The sequence below is a fragment of the Lygodium microphyllum genome, chromosome 23 (genome assembly GCF_053477565.2).
Source record: "Lygodium microphyllum isolate KBCC chromosome 23, Lygodium_microphyllum_v1.1.10, whole genome shotgun sequence".
Lineage (NCBI taxonomy): Eukaryota > Viridiplantae > Streptophyta > Polypodiopsida > Schizaeales > Lygodiaceae > Lygodium > Lygodium microphyllum.
Window position 1 is genome coordinate 90707873 of NC_141157.1, and position 21740 is coordinate 90729612.

Consider the following 21740-nt stretch of genomic DNA (forward strand, 5'->3'; position numbering starts at 1 on the left):
CAGAACCCAGAGTCCACACCCCTAAGACAAGTATTACGGCACGTGCTCTCATATCGGAGGGACTCGGGAGCCTCGGACTCTGAATCAGCGCGACTGACAACCCGACGAGTTCTAAAAGCTGGATGCATGTGACCCAATTGCGATGCTGTCCGCAGATATAATTGGTGGAGCAGTCGAAACCAATATATACAATTGTGCCTCTTGCAAAAAGCAACAGTAACCCCAGGCTGTCGTGACTCCGGGTCTACCGATTGTCGGAGTAACACATCAGTGATGACGAAAAACCTGTCTTCTCTCACGGCTTAGTCGACGGAAACGTTGAAAGGATGAATTCAAAGGGTGATTGTTTATTTCAAGAGATGGGGTAAAAGCAAGGTCGTTTAGAACACTTGAAGTTTGACTTTCAAGGAGTGTTTAATATAACAATGGTTTCTCAAAGATAAATACATACATGTATCTATATATATATATATATATAAACCTTCAGCCTGCATAAACCATTTGATATGTATGAGCCATGAATCACGACTCATGATCACATGATATACAATCAACTTGCTGCATGTATGCACCATGCGCACATCAATAAGGTGCATGGATGCAAGTGGAAGTTACCGCTTATAAAAAGTTACCGCTTATAATAATAGCTCGCAGTGGAGACTGCGGTTCTAAATTTTGTATATTATTCCAGACATACACATGATTATGCTACTCAATACGCACATGCGTCATGCACGTTGCACATCTTTCAATCAATTTGTATAATTTTCTTATTGCTTATTGCACGGATTGAAGTTAATCGGATTACTCTTTAAACATGAAAGCTATCGATTAACCTTACTTTTGAAGAAAAGGGATGAAGATACCCACGGGCTTCTGAAACCGGCTCGCTTTAAGAAATCCTAGAATCCGGAATGCACATAGTCAACCGGGTGCTTAATCATTGGAAATCCTGGAATTAGGAATGTATAGAGTCAACGCGATGCTTAATCGTTGGAAAATGATAATAATAGTAACGTGTTCTGCTGAATCTCATGAGCATTCATATCGCGTGCTGCCTTTACAAGTTTTGATGCTTAATTTTCACAACCAAATTAGTAAATAATGATATGCTCATCTTTACCGGCTCTCTCTCGCTCTCTCTCTCTCTCAGAGAGTATGTATATATACACGCCATAGCTGCCTATACAAGCACGTTACACTTGTGCGTTGTTGATGCACTAGTCCACTTTGCAGCATAAACCAGCTAGTCGAGTCGAAAGCAAGCTTGTAAAGTCCCCGTTAGTGCAGTTCAGTGCATCTTATGATTCTGACACGAGATAAGTCACATGCTATTCGGTTGCATGAGACAGATAATTATGACGATGTTGGACTGTGCATGCGTGCAGGATCAAGACCGGCGGAGGAAGAAGAAGAAGAAGGGGAGGAGGAGGAGCAGTATAAGGGTAGGGTGATGGAGCTGCATCAGACACCCGTGGACGTGATCGGGGGCAGCGGTGGGTCCTCGTTTTCCTATGAGCAGAGCAGGACCGGGAAGATCTTGAGGAAGATCGGGGTGTGGGCAGGTGAGTCGCAGCTGCGAGGCATCCGGATCTGGATGACGGGCTCCGACAGCCCAGTCACCTACGGCACCGACTCTGGCTCTTACCAGGAGTACGAATTCGCGGATGGCGAGCGCATCACCCGTTTGTCTTTGTGGGGCAATGGTGCAGGTAAACAGCAATATTAAGTGATAAGGAGGTAGTACCAGTAGCAGGACGTGCTCTCAGGAGTACTACTAGCAATACCAGTTGTTGACGTTGTTGTTCAGCTCCTCTTTTAACAGTAAAATATTATTATTTTGGAAACATCCTTTCTCATTTAGACATACATCTGCATACATACGCATGCATATTCACACATACATATATGTTGGTATATATATACGTGTGTACATATATAGGTATGCATGCATCCATGCATGTATGCATGTATGTACGTATGTCATATACTTCAGTTCTTTATAATAATAATTGTGTAACTTTTCAGGGACACGTTGTGGAGGCATTAGGTTTTCCACCACAAGCGGACACACGTTTTTCCATCACATGACATCTTGGGGCCTAAAGCAAGAGTACCCAATCGATGTGGCATCCGGTCTTTGTGTTGGTATTGTAGGAAGAGCTCAAGAGGAGATCGATAGCTTGGGGTTCTATTTTCTAAAGTCGATAGCATCTGCTCGCATGATCGATGTAAGCTACCCTACCATTGACTTAGAGACAGCTGGCATTGTTCCCATCACTCTTGAATCATACAATGACTCCAACAATTCAGGTACATATATAGCACAACTAAGTTTTAAAATTTTATGGTTGAATGTTGAAACTGAAAACCATGCATGCATATATAGTGACTCAAATAGTTTAATTGTAGACTAGTTAACTAAGCATGTCACTTGCTAGTACGTCCCTATAAATTATGGTAGTCGTGATGACTGTACGTTGAATATCCTCAATTTCTCTTTAGGCTTGTTGGTGAGCAAGGTAGATCCTACTGGTGTAGGGACATATGTTGCATTTCAGTAACAATGTTTCAATTACATGTTGTGAATATGGGATTCAAGGGCTTTAGATGCATCATCTATTTAAAACTATGTCATGTTAAATATAGGATCAAATATTGCAGTTATAGATATGGAATCATAAATATGGGCTTAAATATTCTAAATACAAGATCAAATATAGGCTTAAACGACTTAAATTGGTTGCATCATTGTTTATGCACAAATCATAACATATACAGGCTCTATTTCGAAGAATTGGACTTTCTCTGGTAGCCGAGCAGTCACAGTTTCATCATCATGGACGCTCACTACGGGGATAGAGGCACATACCAAAGTGAGTGTTAAAGCAGGGGTCCCCAAGATTGTAGATGTGGAAGGAGAGTTTGGATGGAAAGTGAATGTCACAGGAAGCCATGCAACTACCCAGGAGGAGACTCGAACTCTCACTTGGAACCAATCTGGAGTCCTTAAACCAAGGGAGTGGATCTCCATCCAAGCTAGCACTCGAAGAGGAAATATCATAGTACCATACAAAGCGACCATGGAGATCACCCTCCAGTCTGGCCAAGTCTTTCAATATCAAATCTCCTCAAAGTATTCTGGCATGGATTATACCAATGTCCAAATAACTAATTCTGGAACTAAAAAATGACATCATCTGGATGAACAAGTTGTTGATCTCAATGAGGTCACTACTAATGTAACAAGGACTATGATGTAACTAAACAAGTTGATAAAGAAGTCCAAGAGTCCAAACTCATCTATAGCAACCAAATATTCAAATGTGGTTGCTCCAATAATTGGATTTGGTTTGCAAGTAGACAAATAAGTTCCCCTTTCTTAGATTTTTGCTCTTCTGTGCACCTACATCTTATAGGCAAAAACAAGATTAAGTTCTTGTTTTTCTTTGAGATTTTCTAGATCGATAACTACAATACCACCTATGTTATTAAATAAGTTCACAAATTATTGTGGACCAACTCTCATTATGTAAACAAAACTCATTCGCCTCTCATTAAATGATATATCCAAGCTTCATCTACTTGCTCTCTCTCTCTCTCTCTCTCTCTCTCTCTCTCTCTCTCTCTCTCTCTCTCTCTCTCTCTCTCTCTCTCTCTCTCTCATTGTGGTAACACTACTTACATGTCAACATTCCTATACATTATTTAAAAATGTATGTAAGGTCAGAAACTAGTTTCATAGAGGAAAGAATATGTAGTAGAAATTTATCCGGATTGAAATTAACCCAAAGTTTCCAAAAGATAGTACTTAGTTTCAATATGAGGTCAATCCATACATATCATATGTGACTCATCATCATTATAGCTAAGTTGAAATAAAGGAGGGGAGATATGTAAAGGTTATGTGACTTAGGATATTCCAATAATACAAAGAGTATAAAGGATTCAATCTCATCGTCAAAGAAATAAATCTTTGCCAAGCTATCCACTTGAATATACATAGGAAAATGTAAACCTATGAATACATATATTCTACTACTAGTAGTATCACATATATGCTCATTATGATAATCATCAATAATGGTTGCACACTCATTCCCATGTGTACCTCATGTGCATCTTCTCCAATATGATAATGCTCCTCTCTCATACTACCTCGAGGCAATGTTCAAGGTCTTCCATACTATGTTGAGGGGAAAAATATATGTACATTGTTACTACATTATAAAAATTCCAACATATTTCTCATTATCTTTTAAAAATTTGTGTTCAAGGCCTTATTTAAAAACACACTATTTTTAAATTTACCATTATTGAAATATGCATTCTCTATATTCGATCTATGGATATCCCCATTAGATGATACCCTTCTACATGCAAGAAATCTCTGAATAAAGGATTCAAAACCCTTATATTGAGTCCACATGATAGGCTAGCAAGCATACAAAGATCAACATTATCTCCAGTACCACAATCACCAGTACCACAATCACCAGTTCTCCATGGTTGTAAATGCACCATATGGAGTGCTATTATTTAGCAAGCTCTTCATTTGGAGCTTTTTAACTGCTTCTTGAAGCTTTTTGGTTATCACTTGGATTTTTTTGGTTATTTTATGGAGCTTTTTGTTTGATCATGTTATCGCTTTGAATTTAATTATTTTGCAATTGCAAACTAATTAGATCAATTATATTAGGATATTGAATTGCAAACTAATTGCAAACTATTGAATGCTTTGATCTCTAACAAAAAATAGGTATGCAACTACTTCTAAACCATGAAGTTTTAGCATAATTTTATAAGTTTATGAAGTAATCCCAATTTAAGTGAGATCCCAAATCCATAGAGCCATACATATTTCCCGAGCATCATCAAGTCCCATGGCATGCACTACCAATACAAGGCATCATATTAAAAATAATGCAACTACAAATCATGTGAAATCATCATCGTCATTAGGATGAACAGATGGCGATCCGCATGCCACATAAACCAAGCACTGGTTGTAGAGGCTAAAATCACCCTCAAGGCACATGAAAAAACGATGCATCTCTGTGCATGCTCTACCAAGGTTGCCACAACCTGAAAAAATATCTAGCACATAGTCGAGATCCTCTGTGAACATAGCAAGGAGCCACCTACAAAAGAAACCATTTAGTAACATCCATAACAAAAGCATGACATATCTCAATGCAAAGTATAAACCAGTCTAAGAGTGTATAACGCACCTATAAAAAACTAGTGATCTTTCTGCACCCCCTCGAACCTCTACACCATCCGCATAAGTGTGCTCAAATGATGTGCCCTAGAGGTCTGTCTCGAAGAGGAAGCTATGAGAGGCAGGAAACCTGTATGGGCTAACCCTCTTGCCACCCTCTCTATCATATGAAGGGACATGCATCCCTCGATAAAACAAGACAATAGTAAGGTCCATGATCTAGCAATGCAGAATCATCTTGTTAGCTACTTAAAATTTTATTTTAAAAAGTTACAAGTTTTTCTTTAACACACTTATCTCCTCTCGAGTATCAGGGTGTCTATATCCACCCTCACACACAAGAGTCCATGTGCGATGGAGCTTCAATCCAATGGCATGAGCTCCTCTAAGCACTTTTCCAAAGTGTTGTGCAAGTCCCAAAGTCACCAAGAACCCCTCATCTGCCAAGAATCTATGGGCTAGGTCCATGACACCTTTGACAAGTGCACTAGAAAATGTATTTTATTCGGGAATCCCTTTCAAATGTAAAGATGTATAAGACCATGCAATATCACATGAGTTTATAAACTAAACTAATGCAAGCACATATACCTTCTGCCTCAAGGCCAATAACAAGCAAAGATGTAGAAAAATCTGCAAACAACAACTTAGTAACCTCATATGATGGGACACCATTAGACTGGTAAGAGTTGATGGTATTTCCCTCCATGAAGCGCTAAAATTGAAAACACAATAACAAAGCATAAGGAACCATTACAATAGATGTGTATATAGAGAATGGTGATAAAATATACCCATCCAATGCAAAATCGTCGATCGATGTCACGTCTACCAACAGAGCATCTATGATAGTTTGGTATTGAAATCCTATCATCAAAATAAAGTTTACTTACAAATGTTGATGTTTGCTAAATGTTAAGACTCAAAATGTAAAGCTAGAAATCTACATACGTGTCTTGTGTATAGCGGGACGTCTACAAGACTCTTGTATAGGCTCTGATGACTGAGTCATGAACAACATAGCCTGAGAAGGTGTAGTATGTTGCAAAGATCCCTCAAAGTAACCCTTACTTTTTTCCTTTTCTTTTCAAATGCTATGCATGTCAAAACTATCTTTTTTGCCTAAAGTTGTAAAGAAAAATAGGAAGGAAAGAAAATTATTTAGTGTTTACTGTTTAGATTTTATTTTATCTTCAAAAAAATATAAAAATGTACTTTTAACATGACTCCAATAATCCAAAAAATGATACTTGATTCACCTTCTAATTCTTCATCCAATGAAACAACTTTCTCTTTGTGTTTAGACATTTGCTTTGTTGTACCAACCTCATTTGATTCACTTATATTACCTATGCAATATAAAGACAACAAAATAATACTTTAATAAATTGACTCGTCAAATGAAAATCCTAAACTCTATCATTCATGCAAATTGGCTTACCCTTGCTATGCTTCAACGCATCATCTATCGTGGGGATATCCTTTCGTTTTCCCATGGACTTTTTCTTCATTGTAGTATCAACAGTTGCATCACTAATGGCACCTAAGTAGTGTGAATTCAACACAATATAATATCATATTCATGCAAATTAGAAACAAGGCTACTTGGATCAAACTAAAAATTTTCATTCCATCCAATATACCCTTTCCCATGCTACCACCTGTAAAAACAACAAAGTTAAGAAAACACAAAAGTCTAAAAAGTTATGATAAGTTTCATGTTAAACAAATACATTTTTAGAAAGTATCATTTCCTCCATCCTCTTCTTTATGCATAGAAATTACTCTATTTTATTCCAGAAATCCTGCATATAAGGCAAGTATTACTAAAACAAATATCTAAGAGCAAGAGTTACCACATATTTACTATGTTTGGCTCTCAAAGTACTTACTCTCTCTTAATTCAATCTCTTGCCATGGAATGTCATCCAATGGATAGTCTATCCACCATGGACAAATACGCATTTCCCATTCCAACAGACCCCTCCCAAGCAGTGCTTTTGAGAACATACAATTTTCACATCCCCAGTCCATCCACTCCTCCACTAGAGGAGGGAAGCTTTCTAGCACTCCACTTTCCTGTAGACTACGCAACCATCTTTTCCAAAAACATAAGAACAAATAACAAAAGCACTCTTAAGTTAGAATACATTTATACATATGGTATTTAGAAAATATGGTTTCTTTATACTAGAAATACATGTATACCACCCTCTTGCTTGATTGTGTGAGCTCTGGAACCTTCTCAGAGTCTCCAACATTCTTCATTTCACCAAAAATATTTGCAAATGCCTTTAAAATATGTAAACGTCTTTGGCCTTTTAAAAAAACATCAAAGCCTCCTGGAATCTCAGTGCCATCAACTTGTAAGCTCTTGATCAATAAGGAGTATTCTCCAATCATATGAAACCAATACACCTCTTGCTTCACGTAGCTACGAAATCTCCTTACATCTGCAAAGTGTGACAGAGTGGAGTCCTTTGTCTTTGTGATAGTCATGAGAAGTAAAATCTCCCTTTTTCTAATATATTGGTTATTGAACAAAACATAACTTCAATATTATTGAACCAAATTATGTTCAATTCCAAAAAATAAGAGAACATTAGTCCATGAGGAAAACATACCTCTCTGCAGCAATATTAGCACTACAAATGGCATACAATTTGTCCTTGGTAATAGCTGTCATGTTCTTTTCATCCCAATTCAATGCAAACAAAACAGAAAAGAAATCCTCTCCATGCGCAGGATTAGCTATTCCAAGGTACTTGTATCCTTTGTCCCTCAATTTATATTGCTCTTTGTTTATGAATTGTTTTTTTTTGCCTCATAATTTTCCTTTGGCAATGCAAACTCCTTGAGGTGGGCCTCCTCTTTGAGTATGGCAGAGTTATAGTCATCTTAAATAGAAAAACTAATACACTATTCTTAGTTATGGTTAAATTAAAGATACCACAATTTGTTATGCTGAAAACTAAAATACTATACCAAACTTTTTACCTTCCACACCAAAAGCGATATTAGCAAACATGGGTTCTTGTACCATGGATCATTGCCATGGTTACTTTTTCCCTCAATTTCATACTCTATTTCAGCCCACCGTCTTTGAGAAGTGCTCATCCTTTCCAAAATGCTTTGTTTATCAGCGATGCCAAACTTTTGGAACATGAAAATTTCATGGCCTAGGTTGGGTTTGACATGTGCTCTTGTTACACTACAACATTGAAAATTGTCTTTAAATTTTAAGATTCACACATAAATAAAACCTATTCACATTCACATAACTAATAAATGAAACCTATTGGCATTCACACGTAAATGAAACCTATTGGTATAAATAAAATATCTTGACATTCACACATAAATTATCTTTATATTTTGAGATTCACACATAAATAAAAATTATTGACAATATTCACACACAATTGATGATCTATTAACCCATTTGAAAAAGTTAATAGTGATAAGTATACTGACGCATTTGATGTATCCAATGCTAGCAATAGTTCTCCTTCTTTCTTCTTCTCGACTTGAATGAATTGACATAGAACTCTAACATGTCACGAAATATCTTCATTATAAACTACATACATCAAATAATAAAATAAATAATTAGTTAAAGAAGGAAGTATCATCACAATAAACAAGAGAAAGCAAGACAATGCATATTTACCTTCCTTTATCCTCTTCATCCATGTCTTCAACCTATGATTACCGTCCCATACTAAAAACTTGCCCCCTCTTAAATCAGCCCACTCATCAATTAATTCATCTTCAAACCTTTGGTTAACTTCTCTCCAAAGAGGGCCCCACTCTTCCAAATTTTGGGGAGATACATCCATTAGCTCACCAGTGGGCCTTGTCAAAGAAACCAAAAATTTCCCCATTGTTTTCATATACGAAGCATTATCGAAAGATGAAATCAACCATGTAGCAGAACTAGATGCAAGCCTTATAGCCTCATAGGGTACAAGTCTACACAAAGGGATAGGAGGAGGAGAAGTAGACCTCGTTATAAAAAATGAGGCCAACATATCTGACATAAGCCCAAACTTGACATTTTCTCTAATGTGTCTATCATGCTCACTGACCTCTTTCTTCTCTTCATTAGCAACATCCTCATTCACCTCTTCATTTTCCTCATGTACAGTCACTCCGTGGTGGTAGTGTGGGTGCTCATAGAATCAGCATGAACGTCGTTGCTTGCTTCATCCATGCTATCCTCAAGCACTTCATCATCAATGAAAGGACATTTTTTCCTTGGTTTTCCACCTTGTTATTTGGAGATTCAAAGAATGCATGGGAGGATGCTTCTTGATCGATACTTACTAGTCTATTGCATAGACCGAATCTTAACCTTGTAACTGAAGTATCTACAAAAATAATTTGAAAATAGAATATAACATTTATATGGAACTTTAAAAGAGTTGCTTAACCATTAAGAATAGAATATGTAAATTTAAAAGAGTGATTGAATGACTTACTTGGACGGCCCCTTTTGCTGTGACCTCTCCTACCACCACCACGCCCACCTCTAGCCATGCTCAGAAGCACTAAAACAAACCACAAATCATTTTAAAAATGAAGACAACTCAACTAAATCGCATGTTCTATTAATTAATATCCACCAAAATATGACCATTTGACGCAGACAACACACTTTAATATCATTTTTTATTTGGTTTTAATAAATGTATTAAATTTTCTTAATCATTTGAACCTCCTGACCACATTTTCACCCCCGCACCCCTAAAGGGGGGATACTCCCAACCCCTTGTTCATGTCTACATTAACGCAAACAATGCTGAGTGTTTGACAATTCCCAATCCAAAAAAAATCAAGTCATGAATTTTTCATGCCTTGGACTCGCGCGGTTTACACCCACTCTATATATTGGAGGAGGGATGTAGGGGGGGCATCAGCCCCCCCTACCTTTGTCGCCGGGGGGTTCCAAGGGGGGCTATAGAAGAGGTTTAAGGGGCGGTTTAGGGAGGAGAAGTGGTTTAAGGATGAGGGGCTGAGAGGGGAGTGGCTTAAGGAGCAGGGACTGAGAGGGGAGTGATTTAAGGAGGAGGGGCTGAGAGGGGAGCGGATGTGCACTACCCGCCCCATTTCATAAGGTACCCTGCCCCCCCACCAGGTTGTCTGCGTTGACGCAGACAGCGGGCAAGTACTGAGTGTTCCCCCTCCTCGCCTTCTCCCTCTCCTCCTCCTCCCTCCAAAGGGGGCTGTGCTCAACCCCTGAGAGTTGTCTGCGTTGACGCAGACAGCCCCGGGTGTCCCAAAGGTCTCCTCCTCTCCCATTTTTTCAATTTATTGTCTCCTTCTCTACCTCCCCTTTCCTTCTCTCCCCTCCCATTGTTGTCCTGTCATTGTCTATCTACTCTTCCATTTCTTTCAGCCATGGAGAAAAAATGAAACTTGAAATATAAATTTTCAGCCACCATAAGGATGGAGTGTGGAGCTTACCCGGTGAGTTTGATGGAGAATGTTGATCTTGTTTGAGTTTGTTGCAAGGGCTGCTCTCCTTCTTTCTTTTTCTTTATGCCTTCCAACTTGCAATGGGAGAGAAGAAGAGGGAAACAAAAGAGAAAAAGAAGAAGAAGAAGAAGAAGAAGAAGAAGAAGGACAAATAAGAAGATATATTTAAACCGTTACACACCACTTTCAATGCCAAGCGGTATGTGCATATTGAACATCCATCATGAGAGAATGTTTCTCTCGAACACCGAAAAATTATTTACTAAAAAATGTAAATGCTGACGGCGCTTGACATCTGACAAAATAAAACGTGCTTATAAAAATATGTGCTACAACACGACATGATTTTCGAAAAGACATGATTTATTTTCGAAAAGACATGTTTTAAAAAAAATTATTTAACTAAATCTTGTGATTTTTCAATATGTAGACTTTTTTTAATGATTTGGTTCATTAATGGCTGATTTGCAACTTCAACAGTTCACTAAGAACTTGCCCATGGAATAAGAGCTCATTTAATCCATATTTGGTGGGGGTAACAGACTATTATTTCTACGTTCAAAGAAATTGATAAACAATAGGCATGCTATTAGATATAATATTTCACCTTCATAGCTCCATTGTTTGCTGAGTTTCAAACCAGCTTTTGTGAGAGACGATGGCAGAAGTTACTCTTCAATGGTCAATCGGCTCCGAATCACTGGAACGTGTTGTGCCCCTGAGGGATGGAAAGATTCTTGTGAGCTCTTATTTTCTTCAATCACTTCTACCCCATGACCAGAAGCTGGTAGGTTTGTATGCTATTTTTCAACTTGATGCTTACAATGAAGAGATCGTGGTTCATGGCCAACCGGATATCAATGGTGCGGAGCAATTTTTACTCGATTCTTCTCTTTCATGTTAGTATAAAATAGTACATTGTGATACAGTTTTCACCATGGACCAAGATGAAGGACTACACACTGTAGAAAATAGCAAACAAGCTCATTCACTTTCAAGACCTATTGTAGACATTACATCCGATTCCTTCGCAGAGATGTCACCTCAAACTTCTTTGCCACTTATAACAAATGTTTTTTGTGTACCCGTCTCAACTCTGACTATTGACTTAGAGTCGGATGATGGACTTGATAGTCCTCATTCATTTCCACAAATAAAGAAAGAGATTTTACCTTGGATTGCTAATAGCCCCAGAGGATAGAAGTTGAAGGCTTTATTGCAGATGAGTGAAGGCCCTTTTTTTGTTAGTGAGATTCCAAGAGAGTACAATAGTTTTGTTGCTTTCGTTCTTCTGTCGACATATGGCACATCTTCAAACATGGATGGGATGCAGCAACAATATGATGGTCATGTCTGGACAAGACCCCATCCAACTAATATCTTCCCTGATGCTACTTCGAGAATTAGCCATTGCCTTGGTGACTTTCAATGTCATCGAGTCAATTATCCTTACTATGAGACCAACAATCAACATAATAAAATGTATTTTCATGGTTACCTCAATAGCACAGTGAGCAAGGGGCTACTTGCAAGTGAAGAAAAACATTCAATCACATGTCACTATTGTAATAAAGTTGTCACTTGTTATGCAACTTGTGATTGTAAAGTTTATTACATTTTGCCAAAGAACACAAGCATGGAGAGATTGATACTTCATGTAGACACTCACACACACAATGAGCAACCAGGGACTTCAATGGCTGCAATTAAAAAAATTAGATCTCTAGTTCACTCAGTTTTGCAAGTGAATCGACACTGTGGTACTAGGAAGATTCAAATGATTCTAGCAAAACAAATTATCACTGAATCTTTGACAACTAATGGTTCAATTGTGGAGGGAGAACAAGAGCTTACAAACTTTTTGGAGGAGTTGATGCCATTGGTTCAAAATCAAAGGTTAGTTTCAGTTATTCAAGTCTGCAAACTATGGTTTGTAGCCTTGTTATTAGTTTAACAAACTTTCATTTGTTGAGGTTGCAGGTTCAATAGTATCATGACATGCCAGAAAAAAAAAGAAACATGTGTTGTTGGAGATGGCTTTGATAACATTTTGGAGTTGAAAAAAAGATACATGTTTCCTTTTTTTCATGGCAGTAGATTTCCAGGGCAAGGAGGGGTGGGTGAAAAAAGTTACATTTTCAAGATGTCTACTAAAGGACCCGGCTCTGGAGTGGAATTCGTTAATCGAATGCGACGCTTAGGAAATGGAGACCTTTTCAAGTCTTGGGTTCACTTTGACTTTACACACAAAATTGATGACTGGGCAACAATGTCTTGTTCTGTGTACGATCCATGGTTTGTTCGGGAACCTTACTTGTTATCAGTTTTTGTTGACATATTCTAGTTGCTAATCACTGTATTTCTTATTGCACCTTGAAGGGGATCATGGTGATTGCTATTTGTGATACAAAGGAAGAGGATAAAGAAACACAAATTCTTTTTTGGAGATGCCTTAATAATGTGATGCTCGAGTGTGGACACCCTCCTGCAGACTTTGCAGGTTTATGGTGGATGAACCCGGTGCAAATTGGATGTCGATCCGCACGGTTTTCAATGCGGGATCCGACAATGTTTTGGAAGGAAGAGAGCGATCGTGTTTTTTTCACTGGGAACAAAGCTTACAAAAGCACATAACAAAATACGTGCCTTCAAACCTTCGAAAGCATCACTTGAATTTATGTGAGAGGTGGCGCCTTTCAAAATCCATTGAAGAGGGCAAGAGGAATGCCACAGCTATACAAAATTGTTGGAAGCAAGTAGGACTACCTCGAGATAGTACCGTACCATTGAAGAGATGGATCAAATGGTGGGAGAATAGGATAGACCATTGGGGTAGTACTACACATGTAAATGTTTTTTTTTGTTTCTATTTGTTACATACACATGTACTAATATCATTGGGGTGGGAATACCCAAGTATGAGAACAAAATAGACATGTAAGAGGAATTGCTGAGTTTTTTATTGGGTTGCAGGCTTCCTTGAGTCCTTGGGAGAGGGCTTGTATTCCCAACACAAATCTTTCTGAGAGTGTGCATGCAAGTTGGTTGGCAGGGGAGGATGGAAAGAAGAAAATTGGTTTGTATGATGCATGCGTCACTGACTTGATCAACTCATATATTCAATGTTCAAGGAAACTGGCCTTCACAACTAGAAGATACTCTGGAAGTGGTCAAGACATGGATGCTTTGATTAAATAGGGTGGTTGCAAGAAATACCCCTTCACTTGCATTCATAGCTCAAACCGTTCAAGGAGCAGTTCTTGGCACCCCCATGTACGGAGAGCCTTTCATTTCTAGAAACAAAGAAACAGTTCAAAGGAAAAGAAGAACTCTAGATGGTTGTAGCTCTCATAAAGCTGGCTATGTAATGGAGTCAAGGGATAGAAAACAAAAAGGACGACCACACAAGATAAATTTTCAAAATAGAAATGACCAACCTACAGAACTGGGCTTGGACCATGAGGTTCATGCAGTGCCGATTGAAATGGATCTCCCAACTAATATTGTCTCAGAGGAGGAAATGCATAGAAGTTTGTGTGCCATCCAGAGAATGTCTATTCATTGTAAACGAAAATGTTTTGGTATTATAAATAGAAAGAAGTGCTGCAACGTGATAGAAAGTAGATCACCTGTGTTACTATGCCCTTCATTTTGGTCAGAGAGGGAATTTCAAGGTAAGCTTATTGCACAATGGTTCTAGTTTTGCAGTCATGATGTCGAGCATACATGGGATGTTGATAAACAAGTTAAGCATGTGCCCTTGTGACCAAGGATTTGGTCTATTGACAAGGGCACCAATGCTTCTGCCGAGGAGATTTCAATTCTTATAAAAGGAGGTTTTGTATTCAAGCATGATGGCTTTCCACCTACCCCCAAAAATACGACCCATGGGATAGAACCACTTATCTCTTCAAGTGGCAAGCGAAGAAAAAAATGGAGACATGGTATTTCTAAGGATGCAGAGAGAAAAATTGCATTGGCTAAGGCATTGGATGTAGTTTTCATGGAAGAGAAAGTAGTGGTGGCAAATGAGAAAGTCATATTTTATGTTATGTCAGAGCATTTGTATGAGGTACATGTCAATCCCGAGCCCTTCTGCACGTGTCTTGACTTTCAAAAGAGAGAGTTGGAAAGTAAACCCTTCCTGGCCTGCAAGCACATGTATTATGTCTACATTTGTGTGCTGGGGATGGACAAAAATCAACATATGATGATGCATCAACCTTCCCTTAAGCAAACTGATTTAAATTTTATGCTTTCCCTTCCACGACGCATAAAATGCAAATCAAAGACTTGAGAGTTTTATGTTGGCTATTGTTCAATGAGATGGGGACCATGCAGTACTGAATGAAAGTTTTAAAGGGCATATGAACAAGTGGAGGTGGACGTTCATTTTGGATACATGATGTGAAGGGACCACATATTTGGTATTTTTCTTTTTGAGCATAATGAAAACTCTAGTAAAAGTAGACATTATTAATCATGGACCAGTTATCCATTTGTGGACATGATTGAACGAGGATCTAAATGTGGAATTATTGATCATGCTTTTTTGATTCATTGAGGGGGCCATCTATTTATAGGTTAGGGATCTCTTTATAAACTATGCTTATTTAGTATGCAAAGTAATTTCATTTTTTCTAATTTGATACTCCAACTTCATTTTTGTTGAGCCAATTTTTTTTCAAGGTAATCTAGATCTTGCTCCTCTTCTCCTAATATGAAAAGTATGCAAGTTTATTGTTTGCCTTTTGCTATGATGAATACATCCATAAAGCTTGGTATTCACTGAGGGGGGTCCCTATTTGTAGGTGATGGATCTCATTATAAATCATGCTTATTTTGTGTGCAAAGAAATTTCATTTTTCTTAATTTTAATGCTCCAAGTTTATTTTTGCTAGTTGTGATAATTTTTTTCACAAGGTAATCTCGATTTTGTTTCATAAAGCTTGTTGATCACTTCGTTTTAATTCCCCTCAAAGGATTGTCTATTTATATGTGAAATATCTCTTTATAAATCATTCTTGTTTTGTGTGCAAAGCATTTTCATTTTTCCTGGTATTGATGTTCCAAGTTCGTTTTTGTTGATTGTGATACTTTTTTCTTAAGGTAATCTTGATCTTTGTCCTTTACTCCTATTATGGAAAGCATGGTTACATAGAATCTAATCATGTATCATCTACTCTAGGCACATTTCTAATATATATTATGGTTGCTTCTCCTTCCCATATTACACCTTCTCAATTGTTTGCTTCCCCTTATCACGTTATCAAGGTGTTTTTTAATCTAAACCATGTTCTAATTTCTAATTTTCATTTGTTAATTGGGTATTTTTTATCTAAACCATGTTTCATCTAACCTTTGATTGGCAAGTCTGCTATTGATATAAACCATGGCCAAGTTTGATGTTGAACCAAACCATGATATGGTTGCTTCCCGTCCTTATGCAACAACTCTACTCTTTGCTTCTCTTTTGCATATTGCTCTTCCTTCCACTTTCCATAGTCAATTCTACTAAGTTTTATTTTTAGCACAAGGTTTTCTTTAAATTCTACATGAGTCAAATCATGCCTAAACCTACACAAGAGGAGCAAGACATGAGAAAGACCTTCAGAACCGCAAATGGTAAACTAGATTCGTTGTCAAAAGCTACAAACTATGATGAGAATTGGTCAATAAATGATGCAACCTTTTCCATTGGAAAGATTGAACAAATACTTGGCCAAATTTTTCAACAAGAGGATAAAAATGATATATCCCTTGTAGATATGTTAGAGTTAAAGCTCCCTACAACCATTGCATATATGACAAGCTTTGGAGTGATTAGTAAAAAAGATGAGGAAGATATTGACATTTGTTGCTATCAAGTCCACATATCGATACTATATAATAGTTATATATAAGTGGCTTTCATAATTTTCCTAAATAGTTGCAAGATAAATAATTATATTTTCCTATATTGAGTTCTTTTTGTGTTTTGTTTAGATTGACTCATAATTTTAGAGATTAGTCTGATTGATAAGGATACTTTTTATTGATAAGGGTACTTTTTGAGATGTGTGGTACAAACCCAATTTTGTTCATTTTTCTCTCTTCGGTATATTTTGAGAGCTTGAAAAAAATGGTCCCTTGAATAGCTTGTTTAATACAAATTTTCAATATGAGTAACAAGATTCTCCCTCATAAAGTTACAAATTTTGTGAAAAAACTCTAAGTTTTGGCAAATACATTGAAAAACTCCAAGTTTTGGAAAAATTTGTGAAAAAACTTCAAATTGGGGGCTTGCTTTTTTAAATCCCCCCACCATATGTGCCGTTAAAATGTTGAGAGATAGATATCACATGTAGCCATATGTTTCAATATAACTTATTTAGTCACGAATAGAAACATCTTAGTTATGATATTATGAAGTAAACATAACTAAGAATTATGATTGCCAATATATTGAAATTTTAAGTGCATACATATTCTCACATTGTTGTGGAAGCACTAATATCCCATTGTTCACTTCTCATAACTTTGTAAAGTCAATGTTTACAAATACATTTCCATGGTATTTGGCCATTATGTTAGAAGTTATTTCCACCACATACTAAAACACATTATATTTAATTTTTTGTGTGTAAATAAACTCAAAAATCAATCTTAATGATACATTGGATTATGCTACACTAATCATCCAAGTTTCATTCACTCTCTTAAATCTAGAGCAATGACACCACAATCTTGGCTACTCCTATTCTCATCAATCTTTTAGTCTAGAAATGTTTACCCTCATCCCATGTGCATAAAACATTGTGCACTTTATCAATACAAAGGCATTCAATAAGTATCTTAAAATTTAAGAAATAATAATTCTTATATGTGGAACATGGAATGTACTTACCTATGGTAGTGATCCTTAAGGCTTCTCCTATTCTTATATGGTCATATGCATTCTCTTTTATTTTTCTAGTGCCTTCATCTCCTCATGTAGCCAATCCACTTGAAGGTCCTTTTGCAATGCTTTTAGCTATTGAGAGTATGGTAGATTATGCCCATAGCACATGCATAAGGCTTACCCTCTCTTTTTCTCATTGTATCGTTTCTTCCACATGCATCATTACCCATCCTCTTACCATATCACTATTAAGTATCAAAAAGGAATTTATCTTTCTATGCTTTTGTTTTTCATTACCCTCCTTCATCCCTTCCATTAACACTATAAAAAAAAGTGGCACTAGATATGCACTGTAGACACACTATTCCAATTGTGTTTATTCGTGCATTAACTAGCACATTTATATTTGTAGCCAATGTTGAAGCTCTAATGTCCTTGTAGACATGCATATGTATGTGTATTAAACTCAAGTTTAAATGTGTTTAAATACATTATTACACATGCATAAAATTTGAAAATTTTCTCATGTTTAAATTGTATGGGAATTTTCTACAAATTTTCTACAAAATAATAATGCAAGAGGAACAAAGTATAGAGAGAGAGAGAGAGAGAGAGAGAGAGAGAGAGAGAGAGAGAGAGAGAGAGAGAGAGAGAGAGAGAGAGAGAGAAAGAGAGAGAGAGACAGATAGAGAGAGAGAGAGAGAGAGAGAGAGAGAGAGAGAGAGAGAGAGTGTGTGTGTGTGTGTGTGTGTGTGTGAGTGAGTGAGTGAGAGATTGAGATCCACGGTGCAAGAGATTTCATGGTGCACATGCAAAACCATATCTTGATTGGCACAATTTTGCCTACAACCTTTGATTACATAATACATGGTATGTATTTCTTTGATTTGTCTTCCTTAGTGGTAGGTATGCTTCTACTTAAAATTTCTCTGCTTGTCTATCGATTCTAGGGGTTTTGTGCTTGCAAGCCTACAACTATATGAACTTTTTCAAGTGTTTGTAATCTTTAATGAAAACAACCCTATGGACATGGATATGATGGTGAAACCTACAAGAGTTGAGTGTCCATTTAAAGCATTACTTTATGATTTTTAGGTTGATGAGTATTAGATAATCATTACACATTGATTATGGAGATCCATATATCTCCATGCATGTTACTTCTTCTACTCAAGCGCCCCTATGTGATGATTGATCCTATGAAAGAGCATTTGTAATGTTGATTGAAACATCCTATTGATACTGATTCCTAAAGGCACCTTTTCAAACAACACAAAGTTGGAAGTCCACCCCATAAAAATAATCAATCAACATGATTCTATTAATGCCTACTTTTCAACTAAGTGCCATTATTAATATCATTTTAGTGCCCCATGTGGACTACCGTGTTTCAAGTCCACTTCATCAATACACTCCATTGGTTGTATATGCTCCACATAGGATTCTATGCTACCATGCTAGTGATTCTATTCAGATTTTACTACTACCACTACTAGAATCCATGTATGATGTCATTTTCTTCCCACAACATAGTGAAGCTATCCATGTTGATCACACCATCAAACTACCATCTTAATGATAGTCAATACTCATGCTTATATGTTAAACATATTATGTACTTACCTATGGTAATTGTCCTTAAGGGTACACTAATTCTATATGGTGATATGCATTCTCTCTTATTTTTCTAGTGTCTTCATGTAATCATGTAGCCGATCCACTTTAAGGTCCTTCGGCAATGCTTTTTTCTATCGTGTATGGTAGATCACGCCCATATTGGCACATGCACAAGACTACTATCTCTCTTTGTCTTTCTACCATTGCTTCCTCATACATTATTACCCATGTTCTTATCACATCACTATAAAAAATCATAAAAGCATTTATCTTCATATGCTTTTCATTTTTTATCACCCTTTTGCATCCCTTCCATTAACACTATAATAGAGAGTCGAACTAGACATGCATTATAGACAAACTATTTCAAATGTATTTATTCATGCATTTACTAGCACATTTAAAGTTTTAGCCAATGTTTTAGATCTTATGTGCTTATAGACATGCATGTGTGTATTAAACTCAAAACGAAATGTGTTTAAAAATATTATAACATCATATTAGAGAATTTAGTAATTGGCCAAGTCCCAATTTCAAATAAGTAATAAATATTTGATCATATGGCTACATCTTGATGCATATTTGAAAGTGGGATTTTGGAAGGTAGCTTGTATAGTATTTAGGGTAGACTCCACCTTTAAGTAAGACAATAAGATTTGACCATGTGATCAAATAATAAAGGTATTGGGACGAATACAACCCAAGGAATTTATCCTTGCACCTTTCATGGGATCAATCATCACATAGGGGTGCTTGAGAAGAATAAGGAACATGGACGGACATATATGGATCTCTAAACTCATTGTGTAATGATTATCTAATACTTATCAACCAAAAAATCATAAAGTTAAATGGAGGTTAAACTCTCGCATGTTTCTCCTTCATATCCATGTCCATAGTGATGTTTTCACTATAGATTAGAGACACTTCAAAATGTTCCTATAGTTGTAACTTGCAAGCACAAGACCCTTAGAATCGATAAAAAAGAAGAGAAATTTTAAGTAAAAGCATACCTACTACTAAGGAAGACAAATCAAGGAAATACAAACCATGTATTATGCAATGAAAGGTTTGATGCCATATTGTGCCAATCAAATATGATTTTGCTTGCAAACCATGAAATCTCTTGCACCTTGGATCTCTCTCTCTCTCTTTCTCTCTCTCTCTCTCTCTCTCCCTCTCTCTCTACTTTGTTCCTCTTGCATTATTATTTTGTAGAAAAATCCCATTTAATATAAACATGAGAAAAATTTCACATGTTTTGCATGTATAATATTCCCCACCGGTCAACATCACTAGTCTTTTTCCTTAAAGGGAAAAATTTTCACAAAAGTTAAAACGTATTATAAATGATAACCTAAATATGAAATGAAGCAACCCTTCTTAGGGAGGAATTGAACTCGCAACTTATTCTATATGATACCATGATACAATTAATATGGTAGGCCATGAATCCAGGAAATCTTCTCCTATTCTATTTGTATTAAACGAAAAACTATTATTCTCCATTTCAATTTGTAATTATACGTGCATGCAAACACACCCCTTGAAATTGGCTATTGCTGGTCTTTCGACGCAAATGACAAACTGGATCCCAAGAAATTTATCCACATCACCATGAAAGCACATTTATAATACTAATTTAAATGTCCTATTTATACCATATCCTAGAGACACCTTTGCAAAGGAAAAGAAGTTGGAACTCCACCTCGTAAAAATAATCAATCAACATGATTCTACTCATGCCTACTTTTTCACTAAGTACATATTATATGTATTGATTAAAACTCTAACAAAGAGTCGAACTAGACATGCATTAGAGACACACTATTTCAAATGTATTTATTCATGCATTTACTTGCACATTCATAGTTGTAGCCAATGTTCAAGATCTTATGTGCTTATAGATATGCATGTATGTGTGTATTGAACTCAAGTTTAAATGTGTTTAAAAACATTATTATAGGTGCATAAAAATTGAAAATTTTCTCATGTTTAAATTAAATGTGCTTTTTCTACAAATTAATAATATGAACAAAGTAGAGAGAGAGAGAGAGAGAGAGAGAGAGAGAGAGATCCAAGGTGTAAGAGATTTTATGGTGCCCAAGAAAAATGTTATCTTGATCGACATAATATGGCTTCCAACCTTTTGCATAACACAAGGGACTTTTAATCAATCCCTATATAGAAAATCTTGTGAAATGTAGGAAATGTTGTAGTGTTTCCTATGTGTGTATGCATGTATTTGCTATATACAACTAGGGAATCACATTCCCCACATCTAATAGTAGGGAATTTAAGGTCAATATAGACTATTTCCTACCTTCTTTTCAAATTCCCTATATAAGAGCATACGTGAATGTAATTCTCTACTTCTCCTTGTAGGGAATCGTAAGTCACTATGAAGATTTCCTATGTTCTCTCAAAATTCCCTATATATAACAAAGTTATGTAAGAATGTCATTTCCTAATTGTAATAGTAGAGAACTATAAGTACATAGAGGATTTCCTACCTTCTCTTAAAATTCTCTATATAGGAGATTA

General features: G+C 36.6%; 1 protein-coding gene across 2 annotated transcripts; it reads left to right on the plus strand.

The window, feature by feature from the left end:
• Nucleotides 1-1144: 1144 nt before the first annotated feature.
• LOC148016456 (uncharacterized) lies at nt 1145-3576 on the plus strand. Of its 2 annotated transcripts, none has more exons than XM_087664200.1 (4): nt 1145-1289; nt 1389-1712; nt 2029-2313; nt 2782-3576. In XM_087664200.1, exons 2-4 carry the CDS (start codon nt 1454-1456, stop codon nt 3192-3194), a joined length of 957 nt encoding a protein of 318 aa, XP_087520326.1. In that variant the 5' UTR covers nt 1145-1289; nt 1389-1453; the 3' UTR covers nt 3195-3576. The 2 variants fall into 2 exon arrangements, with proteins under 2 accessions (XP_087520326.1, XP_087520327.1); XM_087664201.1 differs by having other exon boundaries at nt 1164-1269.
• The last annotated feature ends 18164 nt before the right edge of the window (nt 3577-21740 follow it).

Coding starts and splice junctions, on each gene's coding strand:
- LOC148016456 (XM_087664200.1), top strand. CDS start 1,454: ATGGAGCTGCATCAGACACCCGTGGACGTGATCGGGGGCAGCGGTGGG. Junction 1,713..2,028: donor TTTGTGGGGCAATGGTGCAG/GTAAACAGCAAT, acceptor GTAACTTTTCAG/GGACACGTTGTGGAGGCATT. Junction 2,314..2,781: donor CAATGACTCCAACAATTCAG/GTACATATATAG, acceptor TAACATATACAG/GCTCTATTTCGAAGAATTGG.